The sequence below is a fragment of the Megalops cyprinoides genome, chromosome 10 (assembly GCF_013368585.1).
Source record: "Megalops cyprinoides isolate fMegCyp1 chromosome 10, fMegCyp1.pri, whole genome shotgun sequence".
NCBI classification, from domain to species: domain Eukaryota; kingdom Metazoa; phylum Chordata; class Actinopteri; order Elopiformes; family Megalopidae; genus Megalops; species Megalops cyprinoides.
The window spans coordinates 632,501-653,392 of record NC_050592.1 but is presented as its reverse complement, the minus strand read 5'-3'; the positions used below and the strand labels follow the sequence as shown (position 1 = coordinate 653,392).

At 47.3% G+C, this 20,892-nt stretch overlaps 1 protein-coding gene across 6 annotated transcripts in view; it reads right to left on the bottom strand.

The window, feature by feature from the left end:
- Positions 1-4,449: 4,449 nt before the first annotated feature.
- The window catches only part of LOC118784011 (myelin-associated glycoprotein-like), a 28,820-nt gene continuing 12,377 nt past the window's right edge, over positions 4,450-20,892 (bottom strand). For 3 of the 6 annotated variants that reach the window (XM_036537979.1, XM_036537977.1, XM_036537978.1), the window contains exons 2-12: positions 18,867-18,996; positions 18,665-18,726; positions 17,369-17,737; positions 16,573-16,869; positions 12,678-12,935; positions 11,781-12,041; positions 10,730-11,035; positions 10,300-10,399; positions 8,602-8,704; positions 8,190-8,246; positions 4,451-7,300 (exon numbers count right to left, since the gene is read on the bottom strand). In XM_036537979.1, coding sequence (XP_036393872.1) covers positions 7,142-7,300; positions 8,190-8,246; positions 8,602-8,704; positions 10,300-10,399; positions 10,730-11,035; positions 11,781-12,041; positions 12,678-12,935; positions 16,573-16,869; positions 17,369-17,737; positions 18,665-18,710 — 1,956 coding nt within the window. In that variant the 5' untranslated portion in view covers positions 18,711-18,726; positions 18,867-18,996 and the 3' untranslated portion in view covers positions 4,451-7,141. Of the gene's footprint in view, positions 7,301-8,189; positions 8,247-8,601; positions 8,705-10,299; positions 10,400-10,729; positions 11,036-11,780; positions 12,042-12,677; positions 12,936-16,572; positions 16,870-17,368; positions 17,738-18,664; positions 18,727-18,866; positions 18,997-20,892 lie in introns of all 6 variants that reach the window. The other 3 variants (XR_005005219.1, XR_005005218.1, XM_036537980.1) reach the window with 3 other exon arrangements.

Here is a 20,892-nt window from a genome sequence, read left to right as displayed (position 1 = left end):
TCTCCAAACAGGTAAAAAACTCTGAAGTACAGGTTAAACACAGTGACAAGTAAAACATTTATAGTCTAAGAAAGGTTATTCTGTGAAGAGAACAGGCAAAACACCATAATTTACAGTCCAAGTCAAATTATGGCTTATTCTTGAAATATCTTGAGAAAGTTTCAATATGAGTAGATTTGAACCCCTTCTCACTTAGACCTATGTTACTGTTTGTTGTGGTTAAGAACATTTCAGATGCCTGCAAAGCGTTTTTCACAAAATACTCCAACAACTGATGTAGTTTTCTCCTCCTTACCACTCTGCTCTTAATGACCACATCACAGCCACATTACAGCTCCTCAAAGAGACAGACAGAATCACACTCAAACAGACAGGCACAGTCAGACAGACGGGAGCAGTCAGACAGCCAGCGCAGTCAGACAGCCGGGCGCAGTCAGACAGACAGGAGCAGTCAGACAGACAGGAGCAGTCAGACAGACGGGAGCAGTCAGACAGCCGGGCGCAGTCAGACAGCCGGGCGCAGTCAGACAGACGGGAGCAGTCAGACAGATGGGAGCAGTCAGACAGATACATAAGAGAGCGTGGGACATGAGGAGACATCCACAGAACAAGACAACAACAAGACAACGTCTCATTTAGTCTGAGATTTTCTGGACAGATTTCCAAAAGCTGTGAGGGGCACGCAGTGAGTGACCATGGCTGAAGGAGTAGCTTTTTAATCGTTTGTGTTGGTAGTTTGTTATCTGTGTCATACTGAGCTCAGCAACCAGGGAGGATGTCAAATGGAGACCAGCGGGCATGTGAACAGAGACACGTTACAGACACATAAGTCTCCTGAGTCTGTGTGGGAATGCTGCAGGAATAAAGCACAGCTCTAGCGAGAGAACCGTCTGTCACTCGGCGACCCAGTGCTGCGTTTCCAGCAGAGTGTAAGGCCCTGCATTTCAGCCCTTTAGAGAGAGAGAACTGAGCTCACCGTGCCTCGCTGTGGAGTCTGTGCTGCTCTGAGGTCCTGCTGTGCCTCGCTGTGGAGTCTGTGCTGCTCCGAGGTCCTGCTGTGCCTCGCTGTGGAGTCTGTGCTGCTCCGAGGTCCTGCTGTGCCTCGCTGTGGAGTCTGTGCTGCTCCGAGGTCCTGCTGTGCCTCGCAGTGGAGTCTGTGCTGCTCTGAGTTCCTGCTGTGCCTCGCTGTGGAGTCTGTGCTGCTCTGAGGTCTTCAGTCTCTGGTTCTTGCGTGTCACTCACAGAAGCAGGAACTGACACTTGAGAGATACTTCCCCCTGATCACACTGCTCTGTCTGCAGCTCAATTTAACTTCTCTCTTTAACAATTAGCATGAAAACAGTCTGCACAAATCACCCCATCACCACATGCACACACACACACACACGCACATGCACATGCACACATGCACACACATGCACACATCCATACACACACATACACACGCGCACACACTCATACACACACACATCCATACACAGATTCACACCAGCATGTGCACATGCACACCAGATATTTTCACTTTGGATAAAATGAATAAATGTAAATGGATTGTCAACACATTGTAACTTCTCAAAATGTAGCAAAATGTCTGATTTTTTGGAATATTGTGTGCCTGTCCCATAGTTTTGGTATAACCCTGCAGCACACAAACATATAGATTACCTTGCTTGCCTCCTGGTGTGTTTTCACAAGGCAGTCTAAGTCACTGGTCCATAGCCTGTTGCTCTTGCAGGTGTCATGAGAGGAGACAGATAAAAATAATAAAGAGACTGCAGAAAAGGCAAGTGAAACCTCGAGTGGTTTCTCCCCGTATAGCACCGTGTGTTCTCCCTGATGAGCTGCGTACAGGCATGGCCAGAGACGGCCTTTGCTTTCTATTCCATCCTTCCTACCTCTCTGAACAGCAGGGCAGTGTCTCTGTCCCTCCAGGTCCATGCTGAGTCAGGAACATTTGTGCTTCTATCACGTTTGGAAATCTGTGAGAAATGAACAAATTAATAAAAAAGCAGAACCAGCAAGCAACACCTAGTCTCTGTTTCCTGCCCGATACCATGAAAGTTTTCACCAGCGTCATCCCTCCTGCCGCGGAGTCTGCTGGGTGTGCCTGTCAATCAGCTTGCAACCCGAAAAAGTCTTCATCTTACTGCATTTTTATCATTTTTTATTTGTTTGTTGAGTTTGGTTTTTACTGGTTTTACCACAGTCGTCTTACAGTTCTTATAATTTTATATTCAGTATTTATGCTTAAACAGACTGTGTATTTAGTACATGTGTGAGACAATGTGTGGGAATTTTTTTTTTGGATTTTAACAAAAATGCATTAATTTTGGGGTGTTTTTTATATTTTGCAAAGAGAATTACATTTACATGAGGTTGCTTAGCAGACCGTTGAACCTGCAACACTTGCCATAAAAGCTTGCCTCTTTACCATTACAGCACACTGCAGGCCCATAGGAGTACAATGCATTTAAAAGTGTGAGATGCATTTAAAAGTGTGAGATGCGTTTAAAAGTGTGAGATGACCAATAGGTGTGAGATGCATTTAAAAGTGTGAGATGACCAATAGGAGTGTGATGCATTTAAAAGTGTGAGATTACCAATAGGAGTGAGATGCATTTAAAAGTGTGAGATGACCAATAGGAGTGTGATGCGTTTTAAAAGTGTGAGATGCATTTAAAAGTGTGAGATGACCAATAGGAGTGAGATGCATTTAAAAGTGTGAGATGCATTTAAAAGTGTGAGATGACCAATAGGAGTGAGATGCATTTAAAAGTGTGAGATGCATTTAAAAGTGTGAGATGACCAATAGGAGTGAGATGCATTTAAAAGTGTGAGATGCATTTAAAAGTGTGAGATTACCAATAGGAGTGAAATGCATTTAAAAGTGTGAGATGCATTTAAAAGTGTGAGATGACCAATAGGAGTATGATGCATTTAAAAGTGTGAGATACATTTAAAAGTGTGAGATGACCAACAGGAGTATGATGCATTTAAAAGTGTGAGATGACCAATAGGAGTGAGATGCATTTAAAAGTGTGAGATGACCAATAGGAGTGAGATGCATTTAAAAGTGTGAGATGACCAATAGGAGTGAGATGCATTTAAAAGTGTGAGATGACCAATAGGAGTGAGATGCATTTAAAAGTGTGAGATGACCAATAGGAGTATGATGCATTTAAAAGTGTGAGATGACCATGTGTTTCCTCTGTAGCTTTGACAAGGTTCAGTCCACACTGCATGCCTGGGTGCACTTCCTGTTTCCCTCGTGAGAAAGAAACTCAGAAATATCCCATACTTTAATCTACAGAGCTTTTCTCACTACTGACTTTCTTTCATTTACACCATCAGGTGATGTGTAGCACCATGTCAATTTGCAATGCTTGTAAAAGGGGAACAGTTAAATATAGTTTCTGAATGTAAATTATATTTAACATTGTATATAACATCTGAAGGTAAACCATATATGGACATAATGGACGTAATCACAGCAGTCTGGATGAGATTTTATTGTTGTGATGATTTATGACAATGATGATAATAAGGAGGAGGAGGAGGTAGGGACGAAGGCTCCCCTTGTGTGGAGGATTCCAGGTCGGATGTGAGGAGTTGTGTGGAGCTGCTGGGTGGGGGAACAGCCTGGTGGTCATCAGGGAATTCCTCTACAACATTCCCACAATCCCCCTCACCTGCTGCATCATGAGAATGTATAGCAGCAATTGTCTTATTTCGTATATGCTGCATATGAGATATTCCACAAAAGGCAAAACGATGCTGCCTAAATTGTACAGTAGTGGACTCCTTGTTTGAACAGAGATTCTGTAGCAAATGAGTTCATTTATTGACAGGGGTGGTCTCTATTGCTTCAAAATTCAGATACTAAATAAAATAATAGAAATATTTAGAGTTTTCCCCAGTGCCTTTTGTACTGGAAATGGATGCTTTTAATAATTTAAATAATTTTTCATTTCAGTGCGTAAATATAAGTGAGACTTTCACATTTCTGCAGAAAAGAAACCCTTACCTCACTGGAGACAAAATAATACCATCTACCAATTATGGCACTTTAACAAAACAGAGGCGATATGATATATTTATGTATTTAACTGAAATATATTTTAGGAAATATAGTTTCATGTATAGCAAATGGGTTTTTGTAGATGACTTTTCCATCGTCTTTTATGTGTATAATAAGTGTTTCATGCATAGTCAATATTTTAATGGACCACAGATACTATGGTATCTATAGTTAATAATGCCTGTTATGGCAGATTTTATGAATTTATATAGATGACTTCATGGTTTGTGCCGCGGCTGCTTTACCACACTCTGCTCGTATCCCTGGGTGGTGCTCAGCCTCGCAGCTGCTTCAGAAAATAATTCTGTTTCCTGTGACCCTGCAGAGGAGCAGGTGCCATCCCACTGCAAGCCACATGGCAACACCTACAGCAGGCCAGACCTGTATCAGAAAGGCAGCCGTCAAACCCGCGGCAGGGAACTGAGAAACACTGGTGCATGCAGATACTGCTGGCAGGGTTAGATTGCTCCCGTCGAGTGAAACCTACAGCATACAGGAAGTACTTCCTTCTCAATCACCCATTTTTCAGAGGTTTTCTTTTGGACGCTGCTGTGCTGTTATGATTTAATGATGTACGATGCTTTAATGAATTTGCTGGTATACCACGTACCAGGCGGACATTGTTGCACTCTCTCACACAAAGAAACACTGATGTTCTTTGTGAATTGATGATCCTGAACCTCTGCCCATATATTGTTCTGCACCAATGAGCTCCTTGTAATTAATCACTTACTGTACAGTTGGTCACGTTTGTTTGCTTATCACACCAGGACAGCTGAACCTGGCACACCTACGGGGGCCTGGAGGGTCATGTTTGATATACGAGTTGAAAGAGCTGCAGGTCACATGATCAAGAGAAACTCAGTTATAATGGCTGCTTCACTGCACTGATTTCAAGTAAACACACAGGCGTGCATGTACCTGTGTGTGCAAGTCTGGAGAGGAATAAGAACAGGGGACAGTGGATTTGGAAAAAAAGTGTTATTTCCCAATACATGGATACTTTCAGATTAATACATTAGGGGAATCATACACACAGAGAAAACACAAAGCACTAACATTTCAGTGCCGCTGCATCTCTGACTGACCGATCCATAGCGTTAAAGTAAAAGCTTAGACAGCAATTGTCCTATTGTGTTCTTTATTTGTTTTGCTTCAAATCTTTGAATAGAATAAAGATTTTTTTTTTCAGGAAAGAATGTAAAATCAAATATAGTAAGCAAAACACATAGATCATACAGCCTTTAGGTAAAAGAGTGCTAATTTGCAAACAGGTTGTAGAATTCTGGTCATATTATTTGGTCAATGAAGAGCAAAACACTGTGTGTATAATAATTATAATCACCACACTGTCATGTACATACAGCTTTACAGCACACCGAGGAAAAAATTAGAAGAGATGAAAAATGCTTCTCCATGTTTTGTTTTCAAGTCTCTAAATAAAAAAAAACACAGAGAGACATTCTATATATTTTTAAATAAGAGGATAAAATGTTACAAACCATATGTACTGTATACTCATATATCTATGTTTGATGTATTGGCATTCCTGAAGTGTGAATACCGATACATCAAACAAAGTGTGAGTTTCACGCAGTGATTTTAGGGGAATTTGAATGGACATAGTGATGACACTAATAGCATTGTGCAGGGTATTTACATGTACCGGTATCTCTTTACCCAAATTATGTGCTGCTTATTAATGCTTTATGACCCCTTTATCATAGATACAGTTTTACACTGTTAATCAAATAAATAGCTGGACACTATGTTAGGAGAATTTGTCTAGGAATATATGTTTCTATGTACATAATTATGGCTGAAATATTCTCTCTGAAAATCATTTGTATAATCTACATCAATCTGGATCATTAAAGCATCAGATGCAATCTTATTACACAATGTCCACAAGTGGAGAATACAGTATAGCAGCATTAATAAGCATGTATTACATGTTTAATAACCATTTCAAAGCACATTTATAAGAAGCACTGTCAGGTAAAGTGATACCCATACGCTCCACACTTTTGGCTACACGCTGGATTTGGGGTGTGTGTGCAGCCTGTTGTGTGTGAGTCGGCTGTTTTTAAATGCACATGGATGTTTCAGTGTGTTCTGTCTGTACTGAACACATTTGTGTCACACTGAAATTCTGACGGAGGAGCTATATTAAGGGGAACAGAGGCTCACCACAGCCAATCAGCACTCCGCAGTCCTGAACCTTAATGCTCCTACACCAGCTCCAACCCACAGACATTTCCAAAGCAGGCATCTCGGTCAGATCACTTCCTGTATCTGCAGGGCCTGTTGCTAAGCGCCAGCCGGGACTGCCCCGGGTCAGAACGCCACGGGCAGCGTTTGAGAGCGGCCGATGAGGCGTCATTCCCGCTGACGCGGGAGCACGTGTGGGGGAAGCAGCTGGAGTCAGAGGCGGGGTGGGGGTGGGGGCGGGGGGCGTTTCTCTTGGAGCAGGACTGGATGCAGGAGGAGGAGCAGCAGGTTAACACGCCCTGTTCCCTGACGCTCCAGCACTGACACAGGGGGAGGGACAGACCCCATTTGCCAGCACATAAGCAAGGGCAGCGGCAGCGTCACCGAGGGCACCACCAGCGGGGTGGGAGGGGGTCAGCGCAGGCAGGGGCGCCAGCAGCCGGAGCTCTGGCACAGCCTGGCACAGCCTGGCACAACCTGGCACAACCTGGCACAGCCTGGCACAACCTGGCACAGCCTGGCACAGCCTGGCACAGCCTGGCACAGCAGCCCTGCAGGAGGGCTGAGGCCAAAGCAACCGCTGCTGCAGGGAGAGGAGGAGGCGGACCCCAGAGTGAGACATCGAATCAAAGAGACAATTGGACGTGGCCAGATGTGGTGGGTGGGGCCAGATGTTAGGGAGGTGGTCATGTGATTGGGGGTGTGGTGGTGGGTGGGGAGAGTGGTGGGATGTGAGGATATGAGGGAAGATGGCCGGATGCGTGTGGGCGTGGCCTGATTGGAAGGAGAATGGCGAGAGTGTGCGGGGCTTCTGTGCGGCAGGAGGCTGGAGCATCAGGGAAGCAGTGGAATTCATTTGGCCTTGATCTCGGTGTAATCGCTGCCATCGTCCCCCTGTGCCCCTGCCCCGTCCCGCGCACGCACCCCCATGAACTCCAGGGCGGCGTAGTTGAGCTCCTGCCGCTCCAGCTCCGCCATGGAGCTCACTGGCTGGTACTCTCCGTCTTCCCCCTGCAGATGGGGCAGAAGGCAGGCCCTCAGCTCGGTGCAAACGAGCGCTAACGAGGAGAGACAGGGAGCAGCCCACAGGAACACACACTGTGTCTCAGCACTGCAGTGCAGGAGAGAGCAGCAGAGCGTCAGGAAACACCTCTGCATCAGACCCACATCGGTGTGTAAGGGGAGCGCTTGCTATTATACAGATACTGTGGGCAGAGATCCTGAACAGCTAAACTGAAGCAACTTAAAGATCATATCAACAGTTAGCTCGCTAGCTAACAGATATTTAATGTCAAGGTCTGGATAATCGAACACAGATGATAAGCTAACAAATGTAACATTTTTAAAGTGATGTCTAACACTGCATGTTACAGCTTATTTGTAAAATGAAGCACAGCCTACTTCGGAGAAAGTGAAAGCAGCTATGTTAATCAGCTCCTAATGTTATGCGTGTGCATTAATCAGTGGTACAGCTTCCGCTGCCAGTTACCCTGAGCATCTCACTTTTCTCTGCTGGGAGGAGCTGATGAATCAGCCTGATAGTTGCTAAGAAAGTTATGGTTTGGTAAAAGCAGTGTGAAATGTCTTGCTTTCTCAGAGTTTTGCAACTGCCTTTGGCTGAATTCACAAGCCTGACAGAATGAGTCACTGAGTCACTTGACTGGCAGCCACAGTTAGCCTGTACAAAGGGCCACGGTTTACATGACGGAGTGCAGCGTCGTGCTGAATCATCTTACAGGCCCACATCAAAGACACAGAAAATGCTAATTCACCAATACTGGCAGTCAGCCAATATATCAGCCAACGCCTATTAACACAACTGTACAAGTACTGAAAACTCATGGATCGGACAAAGGGATCTGCCCATGTCAGAATATATATACTGATGTCTGGACCTTACCGTGGAGGTCTCCTCTAAGATGGAGTTAAACTTTGATCCCAACAGCTCGGTCTTTAGCTGTGTGGAATTAGAGGCAGACAGACACATAAAGGCACAGGAGCAGGAGCAGTAACGCAGAAGAAAACAGATTTGGAGGCGGCTGCTACGCTACAGAGGGCAGGTTAGAGGAACAGTACAGGGCGGGGTCGGGGGGCAACATCACACAGCAGAGCCCATATACCTGCACGAAAGGTGAGTAGGGCACCTGCTGCACGGGTGAGCAGTACTATCTCAACAAATATATCAGTGATGAGGTAACACTTGTCAAGCATATTTTTAAAATCCCCCTGAATCATGTTCACGGTATCCTCTTTACCCTAACAGTAATGGATTTCTGATGATGGTGGTGCTTATCACCAGTGTCATTTCTCACCACTTTCTTCCTGAGATTCTGTTTGTCCTTCTTGACTGCACTGTAGAACAGAGAGGGATTCTCCAGCTTAGACACCAGGTCCTGCCCAGGGTTGCCATTCTCCCTGAGGGAGGCGGAGTCACATGATCAGCCTCTCTCTCTCCCTCCCTTTATTTCTCCCTCTCCCTCTCTCTCTCTCTCTCTCTCTCTCTCTCTCTCTCTCTCTCTCCCTCCCTCTCTCTGTCACCCTCTCTCTCTGTCTGTCTGTCTCTCTCCCTCTCTCCCTCTCTCCCTCTCTCCCTCTCGCACCCCCAGTTGTCTCCTTGTAGCCCAATGTCTCTAATAGTATGTATGACTTTTTGTGCCCCCCGCCCACCTGGATTGAAATTGCACCCCAGTGTATTTTCTCATGGTGCAAGGCCTGTCTCTCCCCCTCTTTCTCTCACTCCCTCCCCCTCTCTCTCTCTCTCTCTCTCTCTCTGTCACTCCCTCTCCCTCTTTCTCTCTCTCACTCCCTCCCCGTCTCTCTCTCTCACTCCCTCTCCCTCTCTCTCTTTCTCTTTCTCTCTCTTTCTCTCTCTGTCTCTCTTTCTCTCTCTCTCTCTCTTTCTCTCTCTCTCTCTTTCTCTCCCTCTCCCCCCCTCTCTCTCTCTCCCCCTCCTTCCTTCATTCTCTCTCTTTTTCTCTGCTGATCCATCCCACAGCACAGCCCCCTAGCCCTAAATATCAGACATGTTTAACATGCACTACAACACATGGTCTGTGAGTTACATGTCTTTTATTAATAATTTCACTTCTTTATTTAAAAGTAGAGTCCTCAGTTTTTTGCAAATCTTTTCTTGCATGTACTTCAGTCCTGTGATGTACAAGATGTCAATGCAGACATTTTTAAAGCAACTTATTAAACAATTATTTAATTGTAGCTCCCCAGTCATCTGAGTTGATGAATTAATTAACATAAATAAAGCTCAAACAGCATTCATGTTCAAATCCGGCACTGTAATGTATTGAATTCAGTGCAGCTGTTTAGAACCCAATGCATGTGTGTTTGAAATGTTGGCTACAATTTTCAGACACATATACAGACACATCAGTCATTTATTTTAGCTCTTTAAATTACAAGATTTATTCTGAACATCAACCAGCTACTTCAGTGTTAACTTCTCTAAAATCACATTTCTTTTTGATGCATTAAAATGACAAATGAAATTAGTCATTTTAATGTACCAATGAAACTTAGTCTGTCAAAGCTGTCAAGGAATTGTTGGAAAGCACTTGCAGGAAGGAATGCTTTCAAACCATGAATGACAGTGGATACCACTGAACTCTTTTACTCAAAGATATTTTTAAGAAGGTTGCCACTAATTTTATGATTAGTCAGGTGAGTGCCTACAGCAACACCTGGAGGATAATGAAGTACATAAAGTTCAATAAAAACTGAGGGCCCCATTTATTAGTATAAATAAAAAGCCAATGACAATTTATAGGCCATTTACAGCGTATTATCATGGTGAATTAGACTGCAGTGTTACCTGGATGGACCTATAACAGCGATGATGATACAACTGCTTCTTTAGTGCCATCTGCCCATGGCTTACACCAACCCTTCACTCCCTCTATCCCTTTCTCTCTCTCTCTCTCTGTCTGTCTCTCCCTCTCTCTCTCTCTCTCTCTCTCTCTCTCTCTCTCTCTCTGTCTGTGAGCGGAGCAGATACTCACTTCTTGTTGCTGCGGCCCACGTATCTCACGGCTGCGATGATGAACGCAATGACAGCCACTCCTCCGATGGTTCCCACGATCACGGCCATCATGTACTTCTCTAATGAGGGAGACAAACAGCATGGTGACACTGAAGGCCTGGGGGCCATTACCGTTTCACTCTCACAGGAGGAAGCTGTTTGACTAAATGTAGAGGCCACTGCACATTATCTCTGAACATGCAAAACATACAGACACGTCACCTCAGAAGCAAGACAATCATGTGTAGAAATATCTCGAGATTTTTAAAAATCCAAGCAAATGTGGAAGTGCATTTTCAAGCACAGTTGTTTAAATTTCAAGGTGTAAGAATACTGCACTCTGTCAGTGACTGCCACCAGTGTGACATCATGCCTTTAAGCGGCCAATGGGAGGGCGGCGTGGGACTCACTCTCCTGCTGCAGCTCCAGGCGCACGGTCTCGGAGCCGTACACGTTGCTGATGCTGCAGTGCACGTTGACGGCGGCGCCGTTGGCCGCTGCCTCAGCTTTATCCCGCAGCTTGATCATGCCAGTGGCGGTGTACCCGTCCGTGTGCGTGTAGTAGTTGAAGCGGCTCTCAGTGTCATTGACGGTGATGTTCAGGTCAGGGAGGTGGAACTCGATGGTGGGTTCGGGGTTTCCCGATGCCACGCACACGCACTGGACCCCCTCCCTCACCACCGTGCACTTCGACTCCTCCAGGAGCACAGGGGCGACTGTGGGGGGGTGGGCTGCATTACTGAAACAGTCTCACTCATGCCTTCACTGTACACCAAGCACAAGCCAGTAGTACCTATGCACATATTACCTAATAATTATCAGTTATTATTTATCATTCAGTAGGTATATCCTAGAGTTACATTCCTGTGGAATTTACAAAAAATGTTTTAACATTTTTTAAAAGAGGAAAAAACATACATACATCATTGAAAATGACCCTCATTTTGTATAGACCCTTATACTCTGAGCCCCAAGAACAGAAGGTCAAGCCCCTCTCACAGTGCACATCTTGTGCTGCTCATGCATAACAATGAGAATAAGCTTTCAATCTGTAAGAAAGAGGAAAGCACTGATCCAGGGACCTACAGACCAGCTTCATCTGCATCTCATCTATCCTAAGAGCTGGATCACAGCAAAACCACAAGGCACAGTCAGCATGGTTTTCACAGAGGGAGATTGTGCCTAACAGACTACTGGACATCTCTGAGGACAAGCCCAGTTTAAGCATAAGATCTTACATGTCTGAATTTCAGCAAGGCTTCAGCAATACGATGGAAAGAGTAATGAATCTGGAAGCCAATAAGATCAACAATCATTCTAGAAGATAAAAATAGAATCCACCTAGCCAGGTGAACATTGTTGAATCATTCCAAGCTGCTTTGAAGCCTCAGAATCTGTGCTTGAGTGAGATCATTCCCACAGCACAAACATCTGTAAGCCTCACACATGCGTGGCACTCACACTCCACGGTGAGGTTGAGCGAGCTGCTGGCTCGGCCGTGCTCGTTCTCCGCCAGGCAGCGGTACAGCCCGTCGCTCTGGGGCGTCAGATCCTCCAGCTCCAGCACAGACACCTCCTCCGCCGTGATGGTGCCCACCAGCACCCCGTCCTTCAACCAGGTGAGCGTGGGAGGGGGGTTCCCCTGCGTGCTGCAGTGCAGCGACACCGAGGAACCTTCCAGAACTGTCAGAGAACCGTTTACCCACGGGTCCCGGGGCGGGTCTGCGGATGGAGGGAGAGAGAGAGAGAGACAGACAGAGGGAGAGAGAAACAGAGGGAGAGAGAAAGAGAGAGACCTGTAAGCTCACTGGGTAACTGGCTTTCTTCGCATTCATTCCTTTCCATTGACCATGCATATGAATTGCATCCTATCCTTCTGTTTCTGATGAATGCAGCGTTTAGGAGTGAATTGCATCCTATCCTCCTGTTTCTGATGAATGCAGCGTTAGGGGTAATAGGATTTAGCGTTTAGGAATTCTAATCTGTGTGCTTTGGTAGCACTTCCTGTATGTGCTACCAGTGAAGCAGTGTGGAGCAGAGAGGACCGCTGGGGTATGTGTGTACCTCAGACCGTTCCCTGACCGTGTGTGTGTGTGTGTACCTCAGACCGTTACCTGACCGTGTGTGTGTGTGTGTGTACCACAGACCGTTCCCTGACCGTGTGTGTGTGTGTGTGTACCTCAGACCGTTCCCTGACCATGTGTGTGTGTGTGTGTGTGTGTGTGTGTGTGTATGTGTGTGTGTGTGTGTACCTCAGACCGTTCTCTGACCGTGTGTGTATGCGTTAGGGTGCAGAGGCTGACCTGAGAGCCGTGGGGAAGGTTACACCCTGAGTAGAGGTGGCCGCGGGACACTCACATTTGACGGCGAGGTACATGGAGCTGTTCATGACTCCGTATCCATTGTCTCCCACGCAGGTGTACACCCCCTCCTGCTGTGCTACCAGCCCCTCCAGGATGAGGGAGGCATTGGAGGAGGTGTCTGACACCAGCTCCTCGTCTCCAAACAGCCAGGAGATGCGAGGCAGGGGGTTGCTGTCGACCTCGCAGAACAGCGTGACTGAGCTGCCCTCCATCACCTCCTGAGACACGTTCACCCACACCGAGCGCGGGGGGTCTGCAGGGAGGGGAAAAAGCAGAGAGATACAGCAGCATCAGAGCAAAGCGTGTCAGAGATACAGCAGCATCAGAGCAGAGCGCGTCAGAGATACAGCAGCATCAGAGCATCTGTGGAAGTCATGCACCATAAAAATTGCAAAATGAGACAAATTTGTCTGATTATTATAAAAACAGTTTGTTTGCTGGTTTTAGCTGAGGTTAACCATCAGCAATTTATCTTTATAATTTATGATTTCCATACATTTGTAGGCATGTGGGATTTATACACCTGCATCATAAACCCTAAAGTCCTTCATTTAAACAGGACTAATTAAATATATTTCTGCTGTATACATGTAAACACACATGTTTAAATCTGTTCTGTGTTTGGAATTTGCCCCCAGCCATGACCTCTGACCTGCATTGTTGTGCAGCTGTAGATTATTAACTAAAAACTAAAAAATATTCCTGTGTTTCTGTGCTGCAACGGTAAGCTAGAAACATATCAGCCTCCACTTCAATGTCTCTGACCAGACTGTCAGCATTGCAAAATAACCTCAAACTTAAACATGATCTATTTAAAACATATTTCGGTTTCTGTTAGAAATCACATGCACACACTACAGTGAAGGCAACAGTGTTCATTAACGCTGACACACTGACGGACACTCAGACAGCAATGACCCCACTGAAAAACCCCCAGCAACACAGTTTTCCCTCCACACTAAACCCAGGAAACTCACAAGAGCTGGAGTTGTACAGAATTCTGGGGAAAACTCCATGAATCAGTTAGTATGCATCATCATCCAGTTTAACACAGTTAATCCACCACTGGTGGTGCTCCTGTTAGCCGCCAATGACAGTTCTCCTTTTATCAACCAATTTCAGCTCTCCTTTCAAAAAATATGCTCAGGAGTGTGAGACAGAAATGAAAATTGCTCTTCCAACTCCCCATCAGCTCACCAACTTCTGTAACACAAAACAGCCCACAGGTGCAGCACAACAAACCCAGCTAGCCCTGCCTGTTAGCCAGCTGGCTAAGAACACTGCTAATGTTCATGAACAGCCCTGATGACATGAGCTCTGTCTTTCTTTACCTGAGTGATTCGGTGTTTGAATGCCATTGTGTGGTTATTATTTCACTGGCAGACCATATCCTTGTCTGTACATGCCACATGTGAGTTGTCATGGTAAGTATAATTAGCTGGCTAGTTGTGCTATTAAAATTAACTGGCTGACAGTTGTGCTATTGAGTTTAATTAAATTAGTCAGCAAAGTTCCAGCATCTCAGCAGGACACTGCTTCAGACTGCTTCAGTGCAAAACCTCAACTCGTTTCAGCTCAATCCTGTGTCTATTGCTCCAGCCGATATAATTATAACCACAGGGATATAATAATAATCATACTTTTCCATCAATACAATTTGCAGGCAAGTTCTACATTTTAGCAACGGCAGACAGAGCCCATGGAAAATTAAGTAATTTGTAAAAAACCATAATAATGGCAAATGATTTTTAAAGTGTCTAAATATAAACACCAAAGCCAGCTAATAAGAACACCAGGATGAGTCCAGCTGCTGTGGGTTTGAAACCTGTCCCAGAATCACCCGAGTTGCTGTGTGTTACTGGAAGGAAAGCCTTCTCAGCTCCACGTCACCCCATATCCTTTGATCTCATATGCATTCCTGCTGACGGTGAAATGAAATGACCTCTCTATCCTTTCTGACTAAAGCAGCGGTGCATCGGTGCTGAGGGGTGTAACCGTAACGCTGTCAGACAGGCTGAATGAGACAGCAGACTGTTTACGCCTCACTTTGCCTGCTCTGTTAATGAGGCAGTAGAATGACCGGTGAAGGGACTGCAGGAAACTCAGCTTTTGTGATATATGACCATTAACCAAACTCTGTGTACTTGCCAAGATCAATTGTGGCTATTAATATACGCTTTATCTTGTACACGTAAGCTTTGTTATACTTATAATATATACTTGTGCAGGCTGAGCTCTACAGTCTGGGTTTGATCCAGGCCATGCCAGTCAATGACCCAGAGCCCACACCAGCAGAACAGACTGGGTTAATTCCACCGTGCACACAGCTGGGGATATCAGCTGAGGCTTGACGTCTCTCAGACACCCTGATATTCGTCTGGAGCCTGTGAGTTTCTTGGATGATGTCAGCAGAGTATATCCCATCCTGCAATGAGAGCCCAACCCACTGCAATGCACTATTGCACTTGTAGTGCAGAAAAGGGCAGTTGTGTGCATGCGGGTGTATGTGCATGCGGGTGTATCAGTTGTGTGCATGCGGGTGTATGTGCATGCGGGTGTATGTGCATGCGGGTGTATCAGTTGTGTGCATGCGGGTGTATGTGCATGCGGGTGTATGTGCATGCGGGTGTATGTGCATGCGGGTGCATGCGGGTGTATGTGCATGCGGGTGTATGTGCATGCGGGTGTATCAGCTGTGTGCATGCGGGTGTACCAGTTGTGTGCATGCGGGTGTATGTGCATGCGGGTGTACCAGCTGTGCGCATGCGGGTGTATCAGTTGTGCGCATGCGGGTGTATCAGTTGTGCGCATGCGGGTGTATCAGTTGTGCGCATGCGGGTGTATGTGCATGCGGGTGTATCAGTTGTGCACATGCAGGTGTATCAGTTGTGCGCATGCGGGTGTATCAGTTGTGTGCATGCGGGTGTATCAGTTGTGCGCATGCGGGTGTATCAGAGGACGGTGTCTCTGGTGTTTCAGCACTCCTCTGTGAGCAGAGGTTTTTGTGGTCAGATGAGTTTACTGCTGTTTATAACTGGCTGTTCCAAAACAGAGCTGCACACAGAGGAAACAACATCTGATACAGGAAAAAACTACAGCGACAGAGGAAGAGCGTCTGCACTGAGTGAAACAGAAAAGTGTAAAACAGGAGAGAGTGAAATGGGAGAGTGTAAAACAGGAGGGAGTGAAACAGGAGAGAGTGTAAAACAGGAGAGAGTGAAATGGGAGAGTGTAAAACAGGAGGGAGTGAAACGGGGGAGAGAGTGAAACAGGAGACAGAGTGAAACGGGAGAGTGTAAAACAGGAGGGAGTGAAACAGGAGAGAGTGTAAAACAGGAGAGAGTGAAATGGGAGAGTGTAAAACAGGAGGGAGTGAAACAGGAGAGAGTGTAAAACAGGAGAGAGTGAAATGGGAGAGTGTAAAACAGGAGAGAGTGAAACGGGGGAGAGAGTGAAACAGGAGACAGAGTGAAACGGGAGAGTGTAAAACAGGAGGGAGTGAAACAGGAGAGAGTGTAAAACAGGAGAGAGTGAAATGGGAGAGTGTAAAACAGGAGGGAGTGCAACGGGGGAGAGAGTGAAACAGGAGACAGAGTGAAACGGGAGAGTGTAAAACAAGAGGGAGTGAAATGGGAGAGCGTAAAACAGGAGAGAGTGAAACGGGGGAGAGAGTGAAACAGGAGAGAGTGAAACAGGAGAGAGAGTGAAACAGGAGAGAGTGAAACAGGAGAGAGAGTGAAACGGGAGAGAGAGTGAAACGGGAGACAGTGAAGCGGGAGAGAGTGAAACGGGAGAGGGAGTGAAACGGGAGAGAGAGTGAAACGGGAGACAGAGTGAAATCAGAGAGTGACGCGTGTTTGTGCCGGGACTGTGGTTGCAGCAGGACTCACACTTGACGTCCAGGGTGATCATCCTCTCATAGGCAAAGGAAGTGTTGGGGTAGTGCACCCGGCAGCCCAACAGCATGCCGTTGTCCAGGGGCCGGGGCGTGAAGCTCAGGGTGCTGGACATGACCGCCGTGTTGCTCTCCTCCACGTACTCCGAGCTGAACTGCGGGTCCGGCAGGTACTCTGCATACATCCAGGTGATCTCCGGACTCATGTCCGGGCAGTTATCCGGAGCGTAACAGGTCAGATCCAGATTCTCATTGCTCACAATCTCCTCAGGAACGTCGATGTTGGGCTGGTCTGAGACAGGGAGGGTGAGAGGGAGGGATTACTTCAGGGATTGGGAGTAGGAAAACGTTTATAATTGACTGTTGGCTCATTCAACTGTTTTGCAACACGAGATAGTGTATGTCATCAAATAAAACATTTTTGAAATTAAATTTGAATTTAGAAAGGGAGAAAGGGAGTGATAGAGAGAAAGAGATGGCAAAAGAGAGAAATAAAGAGGGAAAGGGAGGAGAGAAGGATGGAGGGATTTGAGGAGTAGGATGTAGGACCAGACACATGATACTATGAATGATTTACAACATGAGCTTTATGGTCCTCTACTCATTGAGCAGAAATTACTTTCAGTGTCTAACACAGACTCACACATGCTGGCTGAGGAAGCACCAAAGGCAAAAGCAGGACATCCCACAAAGCCGTTAAACACCTGGAGAGTGAATACCGTCACTGAGCCCCACGGTGCCAGGCCTGAGGCCGGCTTTAAGCAGAAGGGAGGATGGGACAGGGGTCTTACCCAGCACTTTGAGCTCAGTGAAGTCTGGGTAGGTGAAGATGTTGGCGCCCCCTAGGTCCGCGCGGAAGTAGTACCTCCCGGAGTGCTCGGTACCGATGTTGCCAATGCGCAGGGTGCAGTTCCGCTGGGACAGGTCTCCCAGCAGCTTCGTGCGCCCCTTGTAGCTCTCGTGCACGATGTCCGTGCGGGACTTATACACCACCGGGGGGAAGAACTGGGGGTACGGCTGGCCGAAGTACCAGATCCCGTGGACACCGCGATACGGGCGGATCCCCGACGGGTACATGAAGGTGCAGGGGATCACCACGCAGGAGTTGGTCATGGCAGAGATGTCCCGCGGCATCCACACATTCCACTGAGAGCTGACATCTGAGGGAGAGAGGAGAGAGAGGGGAGCACGAGCACAGACCCCAAATTCCAGCACCATATCCACCCTGTGGACACTCAGACAGACAGACAGGGTCATATCCACTCTGATCTGTGGACACTCGGACAGACAGGGTCATATCCACTCTGATCTGTGGACACTCGGACAGACAGACAGGGTCATATCCACTCTGATCTGTGGACACTCGGACAGACAGACAGGGCCATATCCACTCTGATCTGTGGACACTCGGACAGACAGACAGGGTCATATCCACTCTGATCTGTGGACACTCGGACAGACAGACAGGGTCATATCCACCCTGTGGACACTCGGACAGACAGACAGGGTCATATCCACCCTGTGGACACTCGGACAGACAGACAGGGTCATATCCACTCTGATCTGTGGACACTCGGACAGACAGACAGGGTCATATCCACTCTGATCTGTGGACACTCGGACAGACAGACAGACAGGGTCATATCCACTCTGATCTGTGGACACTCAGAGAGGTGGACTGGTTCTGCAATTTCAGTAACCTATTACAGAGAAGAGGAGACAGAGCAGCCAGGGGAAGAGGAGGAGGAAAGGGGAGAAAATGCAGGGAAACTTCCACACGACCCAGGAAGAGCTGTCCCTCAGTGAGCCCCAGAAACAGGCAGGTGGGATCAGCAGCTCCCAGTTTCACTGTGACTGAGCCGTGGGCGTGTGAGTCGTGCGATCAGATCTCCGACAGGAGCCTGCAAGGTCCTCCACCTCAACGACTCCCACCACTGTGTGCTTTTTACAGACGAGGAGATTCAGCTGTATTCCAACAGCGCCACCTGCTGACCCAGTGAATAAGTGCACCGTGGCCTGTGTGTTCTGAGATGTGATCACACTCAGGCTGAGAGAAGTACAGAGGAAGAGAGACTGACTGTTTTTACCTTTAATAACCATCAGAAAGGGCAACAGCAGCTCAATGCCCCACATGTCTTCTGTGTATCACCTGTGAAACAGACACACACAAACATTAACCAAGTTAAACTCAATATACAATACCGATAAGAATTAGAAATAATAAAGATAAAGATAGGAAGTAGAATGATATATAAAATGCTTATAAAGTGGTAAATCAGTGAAAAGCACCTATAGCTGTAGGAGTAATTGGCAGTGGCGTCAGCGCTTGTCTTCCCCCAGTTAGTGTCCTCTGTGTTGCAGTTCCTCTTTTAAACACCAGGGGGTGCCCTCTCAGAAGCAATCAGCCTGGCTGCCCTCTCTGCAACAAACAAGTGACATCAGTGGCAGGTGATGACATCAGCCTTCACGGTTACAGCAGCCCAGTGCTGGCGTGGAGCAGCAACAGCACGAGGAGCCTGTTTCCATTATCACTCCGCATAACGGCGCATTCTCTCAGAGACACGACCCGAGGCGTCTCCCCACCATCAGCCTCCTTCCCTGAGCCGAAACAGCCGGAGCCAAGCTGAGGAGCGGAGCTGGGGGAGGGGCCGAGGGGCGGGGCCGAGGTTCCAGGCTGAGGAGCGGAGCTGAGGGGTGGACCTGAGGGGCGGAGCTGAGACCCCCGGCAGGCGCAGGTGGTGCGGATAACGGTGGATTTGGTTATGAAAGCCCTGGTGATCAACACATCTCAAACTCGCCAGGCTTTCTCTGTGCTCATAATCTTTGCATGTTTGTGCAGAATAGGACAAGTTCTGTTTATGTGTTCATAACGTGCCATCTGGGCTGAAGCATGCACACACACACACACGCACATGCACACACATACGCACACACATACACACACACACACACACACACACACACACACACACACACACACACACACACACACACACACACACACACACACATACGCACGCACGCACGCACGCACGCATGCACACACACACACGTACGCACGCACGCACGCACAGACACACAAACACACACACACACATACACACACACACACATACACACGCACGCACGCACGCATGCACACACACACACACACACGCACGCACGCACAGACACACAAACACACAAACACACACACACACACATACACACACAAACCTACATAGGCAATCTCCTCAGAAGGAGCACAGATACACAGCCTGATCTCCTCAGAAGGAGCACAGATACACAGCCTGATCTCCTCAGGAGGAGCACAGCCTGATCTCCTCAGGAGGAGCACAGATACACAGCCTGATCTCCTCAGGAGGAGCACAGATACACAGCCTGATCTCCTCAGGAGGAGCACAGATACACAGCCTGATCTTTTCAGGAGGAGCACAGCCTGATCTCCTCACACTGCATGCATATTAGTTTGATCACTAAATCAGCCACTGTACGACACAGAACCAAGGAGCCATTGTGTTACCGGGAGAATCAGCAGAGCACCAGCAATCAGTACAAACAGTAAAAAGAAGGACTGTTCTAACAGTGAGGCACTTATCTGTAAATCTCACAAACACGTGCACACACATACACACAAACACACACACACACACACGCACACACACACACACACGCACACACACACACATGCACACACACACACACGCACACGCAAACACCAACGGACAACATAGTGACCCACAGTGACTTGCCTCCTGCCGGCTGGAGCGCAGGGTGAGAGGTTTCCTGCAGAGAGAGGCTGCTGGATGGACTCTTCAGGACAGAAACAGCAGGGAGAGGCAGGGATGGGGCAGCAGGGAGAGCACTGCAGGGTTGTGGACAGTTTGCAGTGGGTAGTGTTGAATATGCATACAGACATTTCTCTCCCTGTGTGATACCCACACCACACATTCCTCTGCCCCCCCCCCCCCCCAACAGCTCTGTCCCGGTCCCTCAGCCACCATGACAGTCCTAACACTCTGCCTCGCAACACTCGTAACACCGGGTCTTATAACACAGTCTCTGAACACTCGTAACACTCGTAATGCCAGATCTCATAAGGCTGGGTGTCATCATGGAAGCCTTCCCTCCTCACACATGCATTCCTGCTGCAGCACACCTGAGCAGCCACGCCCATGGTCTGCCAGGATCGCTACAGCTTTAACCTTTAACCTTTAAAGCTAATGGATCTGACAATACAGCAACATACAACACGCACGCACACACGCACGCATGTACGCAAGCACGCACGCACACACACACACACACACACATA